Source organism: Carcharhinus amblyrhynchos, chromosome 15, assembly GCF_965287045.1.
Source record: "Carcharhinus amblyrhynchos chromosome 15, sCarAmb.v2.hapA, whole genome shotgun sequence".
NCBI classification, from domain to species: Eukaryota; Metazoa; Chordata; class Chondrichthyes; order Carcharhiniformes; family Carcharhinidae; genus Carcharhinus; species Carcharhinus amblyrhynchos.
Window position 1 is genome coordinate 16,520,702 of NC_137338.1, and position 22,179 is coordinate 16,542,880.

Below are 22,179 nucleotides of genomic sequence, written 5' to 3' on the forward strand. Positions count from 1 at the left end.
GGGAGAGATGCCACCCAGAACATTGCCAATTTGGCAGTGCCAGCCTGCCCCCTGCCAGTTCTCGAGGGGCAAAGTGGCAATGCCCAGGGGTCGAGGCTGGTGACCTGGCGATCGGATTGTGGGGACTCGTGGGTTTGGCCAGCGATCGGGAGGCTGGCAGTGCGGGGCTAGTGCGCGTGCGCCGATCTCAGCGCTGACAGATTGGGGCATATGTAATGGCCCGCTAAGGGCTATGCTGCTACACTCTCCAGCGGGGATAGGTCCTGCCCCCTGATTTTTAATGAGATTCACACTAGGGCACTCTTCAGTGTGCAGAATGTGGGAGACTCATTTTGAAAATCCTGCTGAGGAAACCAGCAGGATTTACTCCAGTTTTTATGTGAATTCTGGTGACCAGCCCCAATATCTTTTGTAGTTTTATGTCATATTTATATGGAAATGCTCCTGTGCAGTGCCTTGGACATTTAACTAAGGTTGCCCCATAGTCCCAATTAATCATGGTCTGACTGGTGGTAATTTAACCTGAGGATCCCCATACCTCAGATGAACGCAAAGGCTGAGAAGGCACAGCCTTCAAGAATAACCTTGGCTGGTATGGGAATTGGACCCACACCATTGACAGCACTCCACAACAAGAACCAGTTGTTCAGCCAACTGAGCTAACCAACTCCCCAGACTTTACAGATATCAATACAGATTGTTGTTGGAATCATTTTAGTAACATTTTCTAACACTGCCTTGGTTTTGCCTTTTTGGCTTTGCTCACATATTAACAAATCATTTGAAAAATAAATTTGTGACTTACAATAAAACCAGAGTGATTGCACTTCTTTCAGTCAATCGAGTGTAAAGTTTTCCCATATATACAACTTCTAAATATTGCAGTAGTTTTTGGTTAAATTTCTGTATTCTGTCAACTCCAACAGATGAGATTCCAAATGGTAGAGTTTACTTCAGTGGTTCGGTTCATCTGGTAAATGCCATCTTCACTCCTGCATTAACAGACAGTAAATCCACTGAGTTCATATACTTAGCCCATCAGGTCGAGGAATCAGTAAGTAACATTCTTTCATGCACATATTTTATGGTGTGGAAAAAGAGATAATAAACCTTTATTAAATATGTTATTTGTAACACTTATTAGCATGAATAAGTAAGTTAGTCATAGTTAGCATAAAAGCTGGTTGCTTAGAAATAACTGGGAGTCGAAATTGAATTGCTACCTTTGGTTTATTTTGTTTTATGTGTTTGGCAGCTGGCTGAGATGTTGAGAAGATCACAGCTGGCACAACATTTTGTCAGTGTCAATGTCATCTCCTTTAGGTAGGAGTTTGTTTCCTTCAAGTCCAAACCTCTATTGGACCATTCAAATGTTAATTCATTTTTAACATCCACGTGGAGATTTTTAACAATCAGTTAATGATGCATTCTCCTTCACTGAAACCTAGCGATAGAGTCATAATGTTTCAAGTAGATACAAATGTATATTTGAAATCCTGGGCTTTGAAGTTTATTGATGACATTATCATTAGTGATTATTATGCTTGCACTCTTTGGCAACAAGGGGTTCCTTTCAAAAAAATGAAATAGAAATCCTGAAAAGATATACAACATTGACAACATTTCTAAATCAAACAATCTTAACAACTTAGAACTACTCTTGCAGGCTGCATTTAGGCAGCACATTTAATGTAGCACAATATTCAAAGGCACTTCACAAATGTGTGAGGGAAATGATCCTTGAGCCACAGAAACAGAGATGACATGGAATGGTGAAAATTTAATTAAAAAGCGTGTTTTACAGCGAAGTGGGAGGTGAAAAGGCATTGGGGTTTAGGGAGGGAATTTGAGGGTGACGTCCATGACATTGAATCTTATTATAGAATGATACAGCACAGAAGGAGACTATTTAGTCCTTCAAGGCATGAAAGAAAGAGAATTGAGGATACACAAGAGGACAAAGAACAAAGAAAAGTACAGCACAGGGACAGGACATCCAATGATGTGCAAGTTAGGTTGACTGGACATGCTAAAAATGACCCTAGTGTCGGGGGGATTAGCAGGGTAAATGTATGGGATTACAGGAATAGGGCCTGGGTTGGATTGTGTTCGGTACAGACTCAATTGGCTGAATGGCCTCTTTCTGTGCTGTAGGGATTCTATGATACTATGAGGACCTTCGGCCCTCCAAACCGGTGCCAGTCATGGTGCCCTAACTAAACTAAAAAAAAACCTTCTGCCCTTACTTGGTCCATTTCCCTCTTTTACTTCCCTATTCATGTACCCAGCCAGATGCCTTCTAAATGTTGCTAACATGCCAGCTTCCACCACCTCCTCTAGCAGCGTGTTCCAGGCAACCACTACAAAGTCAGAGGAATAGAAAATATGAACAAGGGATTGTAGAATGCCACAGAGATATGGAGGGACAGTTACAGAAAGATTTAGACATAATTGTAAGCATTTTAAATTTCAAATGTTGGGGAACCACAAGCTAATTTAGGTTTGTAAGGAAGGCTGTGGTGATTAAGAGGAACCAGGTACAGAAAAGGTGGTGGAGACTGGGCTTTTAGAAAGCTGAAGTTGATGAAGGATTGACATTTTACTTTCATTTTACCATCAAAGGTTATTTGTAGTTAATTAAGCACAAGTGGGAGAATAGCCCTTCTGATTTGTCCTTTACAAAAAGTATTACCAGCAGATTTTGAGTCTGTCTGTTAAATTTATTTGATGTAGTACATGTCTGCTGACTTTTTAAACATTAATAAATTGGTATGTTAAGTGCTTTAATTTTGAATACAGTGTTGCTTTTGATATTTTTCACAAGTAAACAATTCTCACCTGAATGAACAGCCCTTGAGACATTGAAAGATTAGAAATGCAAATGTTTTGTTTTTTGCAATTGGGTTTTCTAATGGAATCTACTGTGTATCTTCTTTTGCAGTGAGGGAAGTGTTTTAGCTTACTTCATGATTACATTCTCTGTGGGGAAAAACAGACTTATAGAAGACAACAAGGTCCTACATGCACACGATGTGGTTAAGGTATTGAATAACTACCTGAGGAAATCAACTGAATCTAGCACTGCTCCAGCGCTGTTGGGAAAGTTCCATGTAGACGTTAATTCCATTAACATTTATGGTAGGAGGTTTTCCTATAATCTTAGTTCTCATAATTAGAGATGGGATGTCAGTTGTTGATCATAAATTGATCTATTTGGGGATGTGAAGGCAGATCCACGTGTTTTCATTTGCACAGATTAAATATTTCCATTGCACAAGATTAAGTAAAAGAGCACTGTGATCATGCACTTGCCTCTTTCTGAGGCAAAGAAGAATGTGAAGTTAGAGATGATGCTTAAATATACACGGTATTATGCTCACACCTTTAGAATCGATTGACTTCAATTTTTTTTGTTCCCAGTTCACAGCATTATACCTGAGCATTAAACAATGATGTGACCAGTTTGTATGTCATTCTGTCTGAAGCTAACCTTTCACTTGTTTTATATGAGAAAACACAATAGTTCCAGCTTTGCCGAGGTCAACATAATAATTTTCTTACAATTCATTAATGGGACGAGCGTGTCACTGGCTTGGGCCAGAATTCATTGCCCAACCCTGAAGGTATTTAACTGTCAACCACACATAGATAAATTATATATTTATGGTTGCTTTGAGAGCTGATCTCATAGTTTGATGGCCATGTCATTAGGGTGTTTGCAGAGGCTTCTGCTTTACTTTCAGTTTCTGTGCTGTCCAGACCATACTGCCTGGAATAAATCTGCTGTTGTTACTTTGAATCTATAGATATAACCACTTTTTTTGAGTGTAATACCCACAACCCTTAACATAGCTACGACATTACAGAAAGAAAATTGGTGATGAATCAAGAGTTTGTTTCATCAAGAACATTGAGAAAGATCCCAAGTGGAAGAAAGAAATTGCGGGTCTTTACACTTTGAACATTAGAAGACTGGGGAGAAACAAAGAAGAGGGTAAAGATTGAAGTGCCAGCAAAAGAGGACAAGTGAGAAAAAGCTCACTGTGTGGTTTTAAAAGAGCGGGCTTTTCAATCAAAGAATGATGAGATTCCAGTCAGTATCTCACACATTTGAAAGGAGTGCATGCTTTGCTGTACGACTGGGGGTTGTTTCAAAAATAAAATACATCAAGTCTAAGGTCTTCATCCAGGATCAAAAAGGAGTGCTGTGAAATATACTGGGTAGTCTTGAGCTGCTAGTGCCAGCAAGTGAAGTGGTGGGTCAATTAGGATCAATGGATCCTTTCAATTAAGCAAACGAACCATGGAGTTCCAATGCAGAGCGTTTTCAGTACTTCGAATAAAATTGCAAACGAATTGCTGGTACCTGTTTTTCTCAGTACAATAGGAAGTAAAACCTGCAATTTGCTCTGGAACTTGGTTCATCCAGCAAAGCCAGGAACTAAAACTTACAATGACTTGATAAAGATCCTTGAAGAGCATTACTCGACAAAGCCACTGAGCACCAAGGGACGATTGAGGTGCCACCAAAGGAATTAAGTAGAAGATTCTGTTTACGGCAACCTTAAAAAGGCTGGCACAACATTGTAAGTTTGATGAGTCATTAGAAGATTTTCTTCAAGATCGTCTAGTTTGTCATCGCCAAAATCATAGAATGATAAAATTCCTACCGTGCAGAAGGAGGCCATTTAGCTCATCAAATCCATACTGAATCTCTGACAGAGCATCTTACCCAGGCCCATTTCCTGCTCTATCCCCATAACTGCGCACATTTACTTTGCTAATCTCCTTAATCCACACAATTTGGCACTCTAAGAGCCAATTTAGCATGGCCAATCCACCTAACCTGCATATCTTTGGACTGTGGAGGAAACTGGAGCACCCGGAGAAACCCACACAGACATGGGAAGAACATGCAAACTCCACACAGACAATTTTTCAAGGTTGGAATCGAATCTGGGTCCCTGGCGCTGTGAGGCAGCAGTGCTAACCATTGTGCCATTGTATCACCTCCAATGAGGCTATTCAAAGAGGATTGCTTACAGAACATGCTTTGACTTTAAAGAGAGTAGTAGAAGTTGCACTGTTGATGGATGGGCTGCTAAAAAGGCTTCTCAGTTTGGTGCAGGAATTTAGATCCACAAGTCAAAACAGCAACTAGCATGCCACGGATGTGTCAAAATGGACCATTCAGTGAGTGAATTCTGGAGCAAGGATAGATAATGCAAAAATTATGGCAAAATAGGTAACATTGCAAAAGCTTGTTGGGCTAGACCAGCTTCTCTGAGAAGAATAATTAATTGGAAAAATCTGGATACTCTCAAGTTGAACTCTATAAAAAGCATTTACAATACAGAAGAAAAGAGTTAGGACTGTGAAGAAGAGAATGTCCATACAGGTGAATCACATAGATTCTGGGTGACTCCAAAATTAAGTGGACAATCTATTAATATGAAGGCTGATACTGGTGCTGCTATATCTTTAATTTCTGAGGCTACATACCATCAAAAGCTGAAACATCTTCCTTTAAAACCAACCAATGTGATCTTTAGGACACACACGGAAGAGATTGGGCAAGACAAGGTTACATCACAAGCTGAGTGGACAAACAGCGGAGTTGCCTCTCTGTGGTGTGTGATAGTTTTCCTGCTGTAATTGGGAGGTCATAGTTGAAGAAGATAAAGCTTAACTGGAGTACTCTCAACTGATTGGTTGATGCCAGAACAGACCTTTAGCATCTTCTGGAGAAATACAAGAGTGTATTTGAAAAGGCACTCCCAATGATGGGAGTTCAAGTGATACTCAAGATAAAGCCTAATAGTCAATCAAAAAGACTCAAAGTAACTGCATGCCATATGCAATTTGTTCCAGTGTCGAAAAAAGCTAATACGACTTGTTAACACTGGAGTCTTAGAACCGGCTACAATGACTGACTAGGCTATCCTATTGTACCAGTCATGAATCCAGATAGTTCAGTTCACATTTGTAGTGATTTTAAAACAGCCATAAATCCAGTATTGTATGCTGATAAATATTCGCTTTTTTCATAGAATCATAGAGAGTCCTAGAGGTTTACCACATGGAAACAGGCCCTTCAGTCCAAATTGTCCATGCTGCTCTTTTTCACCGCAAAGTGAGTCCCAATTGTCTGCGTTTGGCCCCTATCCCCTATACCCATCCTACCCACAGAACAGTCTAAATGCCTTTTAAAAGACAAAATTGTACCCACCTCTACTACTACCTCTGGCAGTTCATTGCAGACACTCGCTACCCTCTGTGTGAAAAAATTGGCACTGTGGACCCTTTTGTATTTCTCCCCTCTCACCTTAAACCTATGCCCTCTAGTTATAGACTCCCCTACCGTTGGGAAAAAATGTTGACTATCTACCTTATCTCTCATTATTCAGTTGAAGATTTACTTGCTGGTTACCAGGTGGGCAGAAGTTCAGCAAGATTGATCTTTCACAAGCATATTTACAGAATCAAATGCCAAATCTTAACCATTGCTTACCATCATTATTCATAAAAGGTCTTTTTTTGTGACAAAAGTTTAGCTTTTGGAATAACATCTGCACCAGCACATGGTCTGCATGGTCAAGAAAGAAAAGTGACTTTTTCCTGATGCAATTCCAGTATTTGGATAATATCATTGATAGGAAAGGCCTGTGCAATTGAAGTCGTTTCCAGAATTAGCAAATTATTATGGCAATTTTTTTCCTAATTTAGCTACTTTATCAAAACCATTGCATAATTTACTATGTGTGAAACAGTAATGGGACTGGACCACAGGAAGGATGTCAAAGATGTTTTGCACAGGTCTGAAGTATTGGTTCATTTTAATCCAAGGCTACCATTAATGTTGGCTTGCGATGCTTCACCTTATGGAGGAGTAGTTTCACATATATATTTGAGAGAAAAACAACCAAAGCTTTAGCTTTGCATCCTCTGACTCGCGATGAATCTAACTCTGTTGGAAAAAGAAGCTTGAGTATAATTTTTGGCTTGGGATGATTTCATCATTATTTATATTGTTGCCATTTCAAATTATTGACTGATCATCGACCCTTAACTACTATTTTTGGGCCATAAAAAGGCATACTTTGGTTAGCTGGTAGCCGATTGCAAAGATAGTCACTGATCTTATCTGCATAATCTTTCAATATAAAGTATCATCAATCATCATCAAAATGTACCATCATCACATTTACCTTTACCTATTGAGCAGATGCCACCAACTAGTTTTGCTAATTTTTCTTTATTTTGCATGAGCAGATCATTTGCCTGTGACAGCTTCTCAAGTTCAGAGACATACCAGAAATAATCCCATGGTAGGGAAGGTGATGGTTGCTATGATATTGAAATGAATGATAGCTGAAATGCATCATCCGCATCTTGATTCCAAATCATATGTGTCAAGAAAGCTTGATTTAACCATCCAAGTGTCTACTGTGGGGAATCCAAGAGATCATTCCTCCTACTGTACATGGAAGAGTTCTTGAACCACTTCATGAAGGACATCTTCTTATTGTCCGGATGAAGAAATTTGCATATATTTACTTTTGGTAGCTAGATCTGGATGCTCAAATTGAAGAAAATGTGTACATGAATAAGAAATACACCACCGTTTCTCCTTTACACCCTTGGGATTGGCCTTAAATGCCATGGCAATGATTGCATGTAGATTTTGCTGATACGTTTGAAAGTTACATGTTCTTAGTCATAATTGATGTACACTCCAAGTGGTCAGAGATTTTTAATCATTAGATCAACTACAACTGAACAAACCATTGAAAAACCTGCCAAAATTATTTCAAGATTTGGTAAACTGGAACAGATTATTTACGATAATGGATCAAAGTTTATTTCATAAGAGTTTGTGGATTATCTCAAAGTAAATGGTATTCAGCATATAAAATCTGCATCTTATCACCTATCAACTAATGGATCAGCTGAACAATTCTTACAGTCTTTGAAAAATTCTTTAAAAGTTTCAAAAGAGCAAGGTTAATTTTCACATCATGTGAATAGCTTTTTAGTATCTTACAGAAACCCTACTCATGTGACTACTCAAAGTTCACCTACATTACTACTCTTAAAGAGAACTATTTTTTATTCTTTCATAGGACACGGACATCGCTGGCTGACCAGCATTTATTTGTTGAAAACTAAGTTTGAATTGTTACTACCTCCAGAAACTTCAGAGATAGTAGAGTGTCAACAACAATCTCAAGTTGCTAGATGAGAATTGAGAGCAAAGTAATGCTAATTTCAAGAAGAAGATTGAGTATTGGCATGTATTTATGCCACGAGCAAGAAACGGGTGCCAGACATAGTTTTAGCAAAAGCAGGTCCAATTTCTCGCACAGTTCAAACTGAAGATAAACTAGTTTGGTGACACCATGCTGACCAGTCGTTGTCATCTCAAAAATCATTTTTCAGAATCATCTTCCAGAGGTACCAACTCCTTTAGTTCCTAGTACTGTGAATACTATTACAAAAGATGTAGTTTAACCTGAGTTGCCTGATGAATGTTTATTTGCTAAAATACCGAATGAGAATGATATAGAATTAACTTCAAGAGAAGAAATGCCTATGGAAATTCCAAATCATACATCTAGGGTCAAGGACAGTGAAATTCCAGAACGTTGTATTCAACCAAAGAGGACTAGACGTCCTCCTGATCAATGTTCTTTTTGACTATGTGAAATGATTAATAATGCATTGTATTGTGTCAAAAGTATTATTGATCCTATGTATAACATTGTAGTAATTTGTTATGATCAAAGAAGGGAGAGGGAATCATATATTTGAAAGGGCTGTGTGGGATGCTTTAAGAGCTGATTACATGATTTGATGGTGCTGTTATTTGGGTATTTGCAAACTTACAGTTTGTACAGTGTACATGCAAGACCTCCTGGAATAAATCTGTTGTTAGTTTGAATCGATGTGTGCCAGTCACATCTTTTCTTTTTGTGTATACCTCACAACCATTATCACAGTTAGCACATTACACATGTAGGCCAAACCAGGTAAGGACAACAGATTTCCTCCCCTAAAGTGAGCCAGATGGATTTTCATACCAATCGACAATGGTTTCACAATCTTCATTAGACTTTGTATTCAGATTTTTATTGAATTCAAATATCATCATCTGCCATGCATTCCCCTGGGTCTCTGGATTACTAGTCCAGCAACTTTAGTACTGTGCCACTGCCTTCCTTAATTATAATACATTATGGTACTGGGTGGTTCAAGCTGTTTTACGATTTTGGTTGAAACAAACTGCCCAATCCTATAAAAATACTAATAAACCTATTAATAATCCATATGCTTTGAAGTGTTCATACATGTTGCTGTTTTAGACTATTTGGAAACTTGTTGCTAATGCTTTTACTTCTGATATTCTGTTACAGAAATAGAACATGACGAGCATTCTCTCTTCTTGGAAGAAGGTACATAGCCTTCTAACATAACTAATAACTAATAGCATAACTAATAACATTATAGAGAACTATACTTTCTGCTTAACTTGAGGCTTTTATGTCAATAGGACTATAGAGAACCAGCAAAATATTGCTAGTAATAGAATCTGTTAATATAGTGGTGAGTTTAGCTCAGGAAGATTCAGATTGGTAATCTAATTTTATTTTTCGTTATTTTGAAAAGGATGCAGAAGATAATTAACAAAAAAGATTTTCATAAATTGTTTTAAATAAATTCCAAATGCCTGTTTAATCCAAAATTTGAATTTCTGCTAGAATGCTCCAACAACAACAAAGTGGGTACATGTATGAAATGAATATTATTTTGTTTGATATAAGATAATATGGACTTTAGTAAGGCGTTTGATAAGGTTCACCATGGAAGGCTTCTGCAGAAAATGCAGATGTATGGGATTGAGGGTGATCTAGGAAATTGGATTAGGAATTGGCTGGCGGATAGGAGACAGAGGGTGGTGGTTGATGGTAAGTATTCGACATGGAGTTCAGTTACGAGTGGTGTGCCTCAGGGATCTGTTTTGGGGCCACTGCTGTTTGTAATTTTTATAAATGATCTGGATGAGGGTATAGTTGGGTGGATTAGTAAATTTGCTGATGACACCAAAGTCGGAGGTGTGGTAGATAGTGAGGAAGGGTGTCTTAGTCTACAGGGAGACTTGGACAAGTTGCAGAGCTGGGCCGAGAGGTGGAGGATGGAGTTTAATGCGGAAAAGTGTGAGGTAATTCACTTTGGCAGGAATAACGGATGTGTAGAGTATAGGGCTAACGGTAGGACTCTGAATAGTGTGGATGAACAGAGGGATCTAGGTGTATGTGTACATAGAACCCTGAAAGTTGGGTATCAAGTAGATAGGGTTGTTAGGAAGGCATACGGTGTCTTGGCGTTTATTGGTAGGGGGATTGAATTTAGGAGCCGCAGTGTCATGTTCCAACTGTACAAAACTCTGGTGCGGCCGCACTTGGAGTATTGTGTGCAGTTCTGGTCCCCACATTATAGGAAGGATGTGGAGGCTTTGGAGAGGGTGCAGAGGAGGTTTACCAGGATGTTGCCTGGTACGGAGGGGAGGTCCTATGAGGAGAGACTGAGGGATTTGAGGTTGTTTTCGTTAGAAAGAAAGCGGCTACGAGGGGACCTTATTGAAACATATAAGATGATTAGAGGTTTAGATAGGGTGGACAGTGATAGCCTTTTTCCTCGGATGGAGAAAGCTAGCACGAGGGGGCGTAGCTTTAAATTAAGGGGTGGTAGTTTAGGACAGATGTCAGGGGTAGGTTCTTTACCCAGAGGGTGGTGAGGGATTGGAATGCCCTGCCTGCTGCAGTTGTAAATGCGCCTAGTTTGGGGGCGTTTAAGAGATCCGTGGATAGGTTTATGGATGGTAAGGGTTTGGTTTAGGTTAGAGGGTCATTGTTTTTTAACTGGTCGGCGCAACATCGTGGGCCAAAGGGCCTGTTCTGCGCTGTAGTGTTCTACGTTCTATGTTCTAATTTAATATCAATGTGTTCAATATAATATCTTTACAGTTGTTTAATCAGTCTCCTATAATCTGGTCCACATTTGGTGCTTCTTTGTGTGTGAAAAGGTCTAAATAGGATATCCCACATAATGCAGTTCTATAAATAGTTCAGTACTGATGATATTTTGTTGAATACATCTGTTCTTTGATGTGAGCGTTTGGATTGTAATGTACTGATGAATACTGCTCCAATTGTGAGTTTTTTTGTTCTACTATTAAACCCTGTATAAAGAAAATGCTACAGACTCTTTATTTCAACTTGATTATCCGACTATTCAAACATGGGAAGAATACATTTGCCAAAATCCTGCTGCCATTTATGCTGGCAGGATCTTATCCCACTGCTGATGCACCCCCGCTGTGTATTTCTCAGCGCTGAGTGGTGCATTTGTTGGGAAATCCCAATGACAATGGTGGGACAATAAGACGTCACCACCAGTGAGAGGGAGGCCGCTTCCCACCACTGTGAAACTCACCATGGAAGGGGAAAAAGTCTTGACCATTGTGATTAGTGGTGTACAAATTTGAGAAAGCAAAGCTCATGAGAAAAGATGGTCATTGTGAAAATTGCTTCCCATAGTGCACTTAAAGCTTATCATAAAATTTCAGATATTATCACTTCAGAACTAAGAAAATGCAACCCTCTGTGCTTAATTATTATAACATATTAGCCGAGCAGTCTAAAGTGCTGGATTTAGGCTCCAATCTCAATGGAGGCGTGGGTTCAAACCCCACTGCTACCAAAATGTCTGGGGCGGCACAGTGGCCCAGCGAGACATCGCCGCCTCACAGCGCCAGGACCTGGGTTCAATTCCCGGTTTGGGTCACTTTCTTTGTGGAGTCTGCACGTTCTCCCTGTGTCGATGTGGGTTTCCTTCGGGTGCTCCAGTTTCATCTCACAGTCTGAAAGACGTGCTGGTTAGGTGCATTGGCCATGCTAAGTTCTCCCTCAGTATACCCAAACAGGCACAGGGGTGTGGCGACTGGGGGATTTTCACAGTGACTTCTTGCAGTGTTAAAGTAAGCCTATTCGTGACACTAATAAATAAGCTATAAGCTTTAATATCATGTAGAATTTGTGACAAACATGCATTCCAATGAAACTATTCATACCTAAAAATAGTGACAACAGTATGTGTGCTTTTTTCTGATGTGAGCCCCTCGGATTCTGTTTTGGGTCATTTATTGCTATCACGGGGTGTGTTGGAGGTCGACAGATCGAGAGAATTTGGTAGTTATCTCAAGAGAAAACATTTGCAGAACCATTGGGAAAGGGCTGGAGAGTGTGACCAGCTGAGTTGCTCTATCAGAGAGCTGGTGCACACATGATGAACTGACTAGGTGTCTCCTGCGCTGTGACCATTATATGATGCTACATTTGCATCATATAATGAGATGGAATAGTGGAAAATCATTGTTTCTAGCCCTTTGCTTTGGGGAGGTATTCACTTCACCTACTCACTTTCATCCCTTCATTTCTTCTATGTCCTCATCGCCATGAATTTTATCAGCTGTAAGATACATAAAGGGTAAATTAAAAATGCATTGCCTCCTTCAAGCCTGTTTTGTGTTTTCCTAACTGAATATACTTACAGCTATGATAGAATCTGGGTCTTGTGGAGGATCAAAGGATTATGGCAACTGGGTGGAAAAATGGAGTTCAGGCTGATGATCACCCACGATCGCACTGGGTGTATGAAGAATAATTATCGTTATATTTTATCTCTTTACTCTTTATCTGAAAGTTTGCAACATTCATAAGAAGATGGAAAGCATAAATAGAAATAAATCAATATGATAATAATAGCTATTACAGAGATGTGGCTGCAAAGTGACCAAGGTTGCAATCTGAATATTCAAGAATATTTGATAACTTGGAAGAATATGATAAAAGGAAAATATGGTGGGATGTCTCTGTTAATAAAAGATGAGATCAGTATAAATGATCTTGATTCCAAAGAATTAGACTGGGGAGAGATAATAAATAACAAAGGAAAGAAGTCATTGGTAGGAGTAATTTGTAAGCCTCCTCATAGTAGCTACACAATACGACAGAATATACATTGGCCCCTAACTTCCTGGCTCCCCAGTGTCAGATCTGGGGGTAAATGAACAATGAACAAAGAACAAAGGAAATGACAGCAGGGGAACAGGCCCTCTTGCCCTCCAAAGACAAACTGGGGAATCTTTCTCATTCCCAGGTAAGCATTTGCACTGTAAATGTCCAGAAGCGCTAACTACGCAAGTAACATATGAGAAATTTTGGAGAACACAGGGTTTAGTGAGGGTGAGGAATTGAAGGAAATCAATATTAGTAGGGAGATAGTGTTGGGAAATGGATGGGATTGAAGGTCAATAAATCCCCAGGGTTTATAATCTATATTCCAGAGTACTTAAGAAAGTGGCCCTGAAAATAATGGATGCACTGGTGGTCATCTTCCAAGATTCTATAGACTCAGGAACAGTTCCTTCAGATTAGGGTTAGCTAATGTAATTCCACTATTTAAAAAGAGGTGCAGGAATAGAGAGAAAGCAGGGAATTATAGACCAGTAAGCCTGACATTGGTAGTGGGGAACATTTTAGAGTCAGTTGTAAAAGATTTAATAGCAGAACATTTGGAAAACAATCATAAAATCAGACAGTCCGCATGGATTTATGAAAGGAAAATGTTATTTGACAAATCTACAGGAATTCTTAGAGGATATAACTTGTAAAATTGATGAAGGGAAGCTAATGAATGTGGTTTATTTGCATTTTCAGAAGGCTTTCAACAAAGTCCCATATTATAGATTAGCTTGTAAAATTAAAGATTGTGAATAATATGTTAAGGTGGATATAAAATGGTCATCAGATAGGAAATAAAGATAGCAATAAACTGGTCTTTTTCTGACAAGTGACTAGTGGGGTACTGCAGAGATCAGTGATAGGACCCCAGCTATTCACAATACATTTTGATTTTGATGAGGCAACTAAGTGTTGGGGCGATTCTCCCAAAAATGCTCTAAGTGTAGAATTTGCATGAAAACTGGAGTCATTCCTGCTGTATTGTTTTAGCAGGAGTTTCAAAATGAATCTCCCACACTTTGACCACTGCAGAATGCTCTAACGAGATTCACATTGAAACTTAGGGGGCAGGGCCTATCTCTGCCCAAGAGGCTGGCAGCATAGCAGAGTGGGCCACTGTGCACGTTCTGTCAAAGTGGAGATTGTTGCATGTGCACTGGCCACACATTGCTGGCCTCCCGATCGCTGGCCAGCAGGACAGGCTCAAAGGGCCGAATGGAAGATCCATTCAATATTTTTCACTGAAAATTATTGTTTCTTGTGTGCTATACAGACAGAGCATACCATTCATAGAGAAGGAAACGAGAGAGTGCAGAATGTAGTGTTACAGTCATTGTTAGGGTGAAGAGAAAGATCAACTTAATGCAAGGTAAGTCTATTCAAAAGTCTGATGGCAGCTGGGAAGAAGCTGTTCTTGAGTCAGTTGATATGTATCTCAGACTTTTGTATCTTTTTCCCGAAGGATGAAGGTGGAAGAGAAAATGTCCAGGTGCGTAGGGTCCTTAATTATGCTGACTGCTTTTCCAAGGAAGCCAGAAGTGTAGACAGAGTGAATGGATGAGAGGCTGGTTTGCGTGATGGATTGATGGATCTGAGCCCAGCAGGTTAGATTTCAGGCAGTAGCTGGTATACTAGAAAAGAAGGGCTGCTCTGTTGTACTGCTGAATCCATTTAAAAAAAAATCAAATCAATGGTCTCCAGAATAAAAAGGGGAGCACTGGGAAGACAGTTAAAAAGATCTGTGCAGTTTTGTGTCTATAAGAAAAATGGTGGGGCAATAAAGTGCCGTGAGTCCTTTCAATGAAAAAAATAAATCATGGAGATCCTATGCAGAGAGTTTTCAGTACGTTGTACAAGCGAATAAAACTATATACAGGTTACTTACATCAATTTTTTTCAGTACAATAGGAAGTAAAACGTACAATTTGCTCAGGAACTTGGTTCATTCAGCAAAGCCAGGGACTAAAATTAATGATACTTGACAAAGATCCTCGAAGAGCATTACTCTCCAAAACCACTGATCATTAGAAGATACTCTTCAAGATCATCTAGTTTGTTGTTTCCAAAATGAGGTTATCGAAAGGAAATTTTTTACGAAACAAACTTTGACTTTAAAGACATTAGTAAAAGTTGCCATGTCGATGGAACATAGCTACTAAAGAAGCTTCACAATTTGGTACAGGAATGAAGATCCACAGGTTGGAAACTTCTTGTAAAAAGTTAAAATAGCAACAAGCACCATTCAGCAAGTAAATAATCAGTGCAAAAATTGTGGTGAAATGGGACACATTGCAAAAGTTTGTTGGGCTAGAACCGATTCCCTGGGAAAACTATTTAGAAGAAAAAACTGGACACTTTCAAGAAAAAGAACAAGTTGCATTCTACAAGAGAATTTACAACTTGGAAGAACGGAATTACAATTGTGAAGAAGAGAATGACCAGAAATATGATGAAGCGTTCCAACTGAACATCTTATCCAAACAGGGTGAATCACATAGATTCTGGGTGATTCCAAAGTTAAGATGACGACCAATTAGGATGGTGGTTGATACTAGCACTGCTGTATCTTTAATTCTAGAAAATACATATCAATAAAAGCTGAAGCATCTCCCTTTGAAACCAGTTGATGTTATTTTAAGGACATACATGGAAGAAATTGTGCTGATAAGAGGTTACATCATGGTCGGTGTGGAGTTGAGTGGACAAACAGTGCAGTTGCCTTTCCATGTGGTCCATTGTAATTTTCCTGCTCTATCTGGGAGACTATGGTTGCAGAAAATAAAGCTTAACTCGATACTGACAACAGACTAATCAATGTCAAAACAGACCTACAGCAGCTTCTGGATAAATGTATGAGTATATTCAAAGAGACACTTGGCTCAATGAAGGAAATTCATGTGATACTCGAGATAGAGCCAAATAGTCAACCAAAATGTCTCAAAACAGGAGTGGTGTCTTATGTAACTCATCCCAAGGTAGAAGAAGAATGAGTATGACTTGTTACCGATTACAATGAGTGACTTTGCTACCCCCAACTAAGACTGTGTTGTTTACCATTCCATTGAAGGTGTCAGCAGCTGTGAACAACCATGGGAGAGGTCCATGACCTCATGCAAGTGCAGTGGTTCTTTTGCTTGATGTGGTTTGAGTGCAATGCATGGTGCACATCGGAAACTTCCTTTTCCATTTCTGTATACGTGTTGCTTCCATGTGCCCTTCGTGATGTTGTGTGTGGTACCTCTGAAGATATGTAAGTTTGGTGAGACATTGGCCCGCAGTATTAGTCCATGACTCCAAACCAAGATGTCATCAACAATGATTTTACAGGGTTGCAAATCATGCACCACTGGAGACCCCATACAGCATTTGAAGAAAACAATATCTGCCTATCCTAGATATGATTGTGCTAAGTTTTGAGAATTCCTCATCAAATGGTATCAGCCAGAAGCCGCATTTTGCATCGGGAATGTGGAAAACCTTAGCATTTGGCATGTCTGATATTCATCCCGTGTTCACTTGCCTTCATCAGTTGATGAGGTCTGAGCAGTGCCTTGTTCAAGTGCACTGGGGTGATGCAACTTTTGACTGCGCCATCTTTCTTCACTGCAGTTGCTATTGTTGGAACCTATTCCATGGTCTCACCTACAGGTGTTATGATATGCATTGTCATCATCCTATGTATTTCATGAACTACTTTCTGCTTCATGGTACCCTTCTCGGAGCACAAACTGTTGATGGTATCATATCATCTAGTCTCATGTGGTACACAACTGGAGAGTTACCAATGGTGTCACAGTTGAAGAAGTCTTTGCTTACCTTTCGTTTCTGGGGCCCAGTTTTGGGCCCAAGTTGAATGAGCTCTAAAGTTATGCTGTTCCAAAGACCTAATAATGACTTTACGTTGTAAGCACAGTGGAGAATGACCACACCTTTGGTGTGGATGGTTTGTCTGCCAAAAGCCATGTGGTTACCTGGATATTGGGATCTGGTGCTGCATATGGGTCTAGTTCCCATAACATGGGAATGATATGTTACACTTTGCTCCACTGTCAATCTTTGCCTTCAGTTTGGCATTACTGCAAATCATGTTGATTGTGGTGAAGATTTCACCCTTTTGTGTGACAGTGTCAACATTCTCGCAATAAAATGTTGTTGGAGGGCCTGTGGCTTTGCTGCTTTGACTGAACTCCAGTTCATTCACCTTGTTGGTGCTCCTACCATTGGAGGACCGACCTGCGGCCACGTTACTGGTAATAGAGGAAGGCTCCTATGGTTTTGATCTGCAGCATTAAGTGAAGTGATTCTAGTTTCCACATTTGTTACATCTGTTACCATGTGCAAACAGAGTGATGGCCACTGCAGTTGGATCAGGGTGCTCTCTGTACAACAAATACTTCTGTTTCCTCCGTAAGATCCCTGCTTCTTTTTTGTGATTGTTTAACGTGCAGATACCAATGGTTGTTTGTAATGTTAAATCTTTGTCTCATAGCAGCTGCTTATGGACAAGATCTCTGTGGATTCCACAGACTATTCGATCCCTGACCAGCTTATTAATGAGGGCTCCAAATGTACATTTCTTTACTAAGATTTTCAAGATGGCCACGTAGATTGTATTGATTCATCCGCTCTTTGGTTTATTGAATTAAATGCATGTCTGTCAAGCATTATATTTTTTGCCAAAATACAATTATTCTCAAACGTTTTTAGAATAATTTCAGGGTCCTCTTTTTCTTCCTCTGTCTGAAAAACAAATGACTCAAATTTCTCAGTGGCTTCAGGACCTACTATGTTTAATAAGGTACAGGCTTGTACCTTTTTCAACTTGTCAGGCAATGTAGCATGATGGTAAATTTGCCAGTCCTTCTCAAACTTTTCCCAACCGTCAGCAATGTTTCTCATCAAAGACAAGCCAGTCAATTGGAGCGACTCCTTGTGCCATGCTACCAACTCCTGACACCACGTAAATGTATTGGGTTCTGAAACACTGACAAGGACTTATGACAACCAATAGTTCATTCGCTAGCTGAGCAGCTACTTCATGCTTGTAGTCTGCCCAGGGTCCCGGGAAGAGCTCCCACACTCCCAACACGTGACCATTTTTGTAGCCATGTCATCACATGATCACTTGGTCTACAAATTGTACAGCAGGGTCCAAAATGCAGGGTGTTTTTGGTGCCTCTACTGAGTCATTTCCAGGCAGTACATTTAACAATAGTGCAGCTGCAAACTCTATATAGCTGCAGATATCCATTCTTCCTTCGCACCATTCTCCAATATGTCAGCTCTCTGAAATAGATTGCTTTCATACCAAGAATCCCTGTTACACAAAATCAGGGCCAACCTGTAAGTTACTGTGAAGATGCTTCAACACAGGCAGCAGAAAACTGCTATGCTCTCTTCATGTGTACTTTGTGCTTAAGTTAGATAATCGATTCAACTGAGAATTCCTGCAATGCTTGAGTGCAAAGGCTGTTATGCAACTGTAGGTATCCTTTCCTTTTTTTATACAGAGAGATACATGAGACTTCAAAGTTTGTGTTTTGTTCAATCTACTGCCTTTATTAGGGATGTAAGTACTGAATCTGTGAAGGAAGTCTGCCAAAGTTCTAAAAGCAACAGAGATAAGATTAATTCACCAAGAGATTTGCAATAAAGGCAGGTAGTGAACAAAGAGAACACAAAACTCAGAATGAGCAAAACAGAAGATGAAAGTTAAGTTAATTCAGGTGACCCGCTCAATGAAAAAGACAGAATGTGTTGAACTAAACAAGCTGTGTGCCCATAATGTGATACTTCCCAGAACCAATTTTTCTGCTTAATATAATGGGACATATCAAGCAACAAGATTTATAGGAAGTACAAAAGCAAGCTCATGGGAAAGTAGAGATGTTTTAGAAAACAATAGAGCAGCAACAGTTGTATTTGGTGAGTGTAGACTAATTGCTGTCAATGTTCTAATGCCAAGGATTGAATCATTTTTAAGACTGTTTGAGCCGACGTATCCCAGTTGATTGCAGATTCCAAGTTGTAACTATGATGAAGAAGTATCATTGGGAATTGGTTTTACATTTGCACTAATTTTGAAATAGCAGTGCAATCTGGCAAGAATCTGTATTGGCCCATTTTGCTGGCTACATCCCTCCCTATGCAATGTGTTATTGTGAACTTTCTGCCTATCCACCTCTTGCATTAAGTCAAAACAAGTTTAAAATAGTTTACTCGTGGAGATGTATACACAACACCCAGGAAGCTAGGGAAGCCATCTGTATGGATTCAATTTGTTAGTCCCATCTTTTCACTGGCATCCAAGCATACTTCATGTTCCATTCATTACTGAATGGTATTTTCCAATGATTTGCTGTTGTAACAAAGAACAATGGGTCTTTCATTGTTGTTCCTGCTTAAAGTTCTAATGATCTTATCTTATCCCTCAGCATGTCCTGTGACTGATAGAAGAATCCAGTGGAATAAAGCGTCATCATGCCGTTGGGAGATGAGAGCGCCTGCAAACCATTTGCTGGAAATTACTATTCAAAAATATTTTATGAATGATGATTGTAGCCTGAATTACATTGCACTTTATGACTCACTAGTGCCTGGGAAAAAGAAACTAATCATAAGGTAAGGTAAGGAAAGGCAAATCATTGGGTAGGAAATCTACTTCACAGGAACTGTTTGATGCATGTAGCAGTATGTGTGCAGACCAGAAATTATATATCAGAAATCCTAAGAAAATAAGGGCATTAGGATGTAGGCCTGAATTTTCTTCAAAGGTTCTGCCCAGTGATGTCCTCCTATTTAAAATGAGTATTAAAGACCAACATGGTTATTACCTGGAAGGAAGGGAAGTCTTGAAGGTACAGTGACAGATTTTGAAATGATCGTGCTTTTTCAAGGCACAATGATTACTTTCAAAGTGCCCCTATTGCAGGATTTTGTGTCGGAGGATGAAGACTATCAGAAGAGGAATGCCAGCGAGATCAAGCTGGATTGTCTAGAGTCAGTTACAGACATGTGGCATCTGTTACTCTCTGTCCCATTGAGATCACAACAGTGTCAGTTATAGTCGTGTTCACTTCCTCTCTTACCCTTGTAGCCTCATTTCAGATGACCAGAGGAATCATCTGCAGTACCTGAAAATTTGCTGCTCAACAAATGGCTGGGCAGAATTTCCATTTCCTTTCCTACTAAGGTGTCATATGGATCCCCAATTTCAATAGAATGGTTTATTTTGCAAAATATAGGGAGCTAGTGATGACATCACTCACTTACACACTTTGGCCTCTGCTATTTGCATCCTTTGGTCTTGATTATAACTTTGCTGAGACATAGAACCTGCTTTTTTATCTCACCTTTCACAACCTCTGGACATTCCATAATACTCAATATCCAATGCATATGCTGGCAGCAACCCTACAAAACTGGTGCAAATCCTTATGAACTTCCTTTCAATTTAATGGTGGTTGATGACATGATCATCATTTATTGTTAATTATGTATTTTATTTGTATGGTGTTAGTAACAGCAATTGTTTCTGCTTTAAGAATTCAGTAAGCCATCAGAACAGAAAATAAATAATAGTTAAATCCAAGAGGGCTAATCATCGGAAATAAAGATCAAGTTTGGACAATGTGTCCACCAGTCATGGAAGGCATCTTGCAAATAAACAGACAGAGCATGCGTCAGAGTTCATCTGAGGATGCAGAATGTTTGGGATCAGTGAGTAATTTCCTCAAACTGCTTGTCTATCTTTAAGCCAGAGTTCATCTGGGGATGGAGATTGCTGTCCAGTTACAGATATTACCCTCCATCCCATCAAGATCACAACTCAATCTGAGGATGAACTCTGGCACGAAATATGGACAAGCAGTTTGAGGAAATCTTTTCATTGCCCAAACATTTTGCACTTGTGGATTTCCTTTTTAACTGCATGGTTAGAGTTAAGATTTTTTTGGTAAATTCTGACTGATTGCGATTCATTTCAGTGCATTAAGTATTCTCATGTCAGATACAGCAGAATTGATGTCAGTTACAAACTGCACCCACTAGTTAATGACTCTGACCAGAGACTGGCATTTTTGACCCCAAGATAAGCTTCCAGCTACATTTCTGTTTCATCACTCAGTATGTCTATTTCTATTTCTGTAAGTTTGCTCAACTTTGTCCCATTTCCAGCTTACCTGTTGCAAAAATACACCTTCCATGCCTTTGTTACTGCAGGAATTGACTCTTCTGATGCAACCCTCCCCGCATTCTACCCTCTGTAAACTGAAGTTATCAAACCTCATGGAGAGAACTTTCCCATTCTACCTGCCACATGAATTGTAGTGGGTGGGGGGATGGATCATGCAAGGGTCTGTTGACCTCAGGCAGGATTTTCCAGTTTTGGGGCAATTGCAGCTGGAAAATCCCACCCCATGTGTCCTAACTTGCTTCAAGTCGTAGTCACTCAAGAGCTCTCTGCTAGCTGGTCTATATTTGTTCCTGAATAAGGAACAACTCCATTTAAAAAACCTTTATCTTTGTTTTCAAATTCCACCAAGGTCTCTTCTCTCTATATTTCTATAAGCTCCTCCAGCCCCATTACTCTGCAAGATATCTGCACTGCTCCAATTCCAACTATTGTGAATATCCCCTATTTCAATCACTTCACCACTGGTGGCGATGTTTTCAACTGTCTGGGCACTAAACTGTGGAATTCCCTTTTTAAACCTTTAAGACGCCCTCCCTCTCATTCATTCTTTAAGATACTTCTTAAAATCTACTTCCTGGATCAAGCTTTAGGCCATTAGCTCCAACATCATTTTATGTTGCTCAATGTCTAATTTTACTTCAGACCGTTCCTAATAAATGCCTTGAGATGTTTTCTTACGTTAATGGTGCAGTAAAAGTGCATGTTGTTGTTGTAATTAATTGCAGAGTAATGATTCCTCTTTATTCTTCTCAGCAATGTATCTCAGCCCCAGGTTCAGAGCACTCCTCACACACAGTACAGTGTGACATTTTTTCTTCTCAATTTGCAGCATCAGTTTCCCTATGGCCTCGGAGAGATTGTCAGTTTGGTGCCAAGCAGTGGTAGTTTTGAACTGTTGACCTC

General features: G+C 39.6%; 1 protein-coding gene across 2 annotated transcripts in view; it reads left to right on the top strand.

Annotated features, from left to right (window-relative positions):
- The window catches only part of LOC145353104 (suppressor of tumorigenicity 14 protein homolog), a 122,022-nt gene that overhangs the window by 23,254 nt on the left and 76,589 nt on the right, over window positions 1–22,179 (top strand). Inside the window, exons 3-7 of one of the 2 annotated variants that reach the window (XM_080203468.1) lie at window positions 927–1,054; window positions 1,256–1,323; window positions 2,942–3,138; window positions 9,414–9,452; window positions 19,517–19,703. In XM_080203468.1, coding sequence (XP_080059594.1) covers window positions 927–1,054; window positions 1,256–1,323; window positions 2,942–3,138; window positions 9,414–9,452; window positions 19,517–19,703 — 619 coding nt within the window. The remainder of the gene's footprint in view (window positions 1–926; window positions 1,055–1,255; window positions 1,324–2,941; window positions 3,139–9,413; window positions 9,453–19,516; window positions 19,704–22,179) is intronic. The other variant, XM_080203469.1, reaches the window with a different exon arrangement.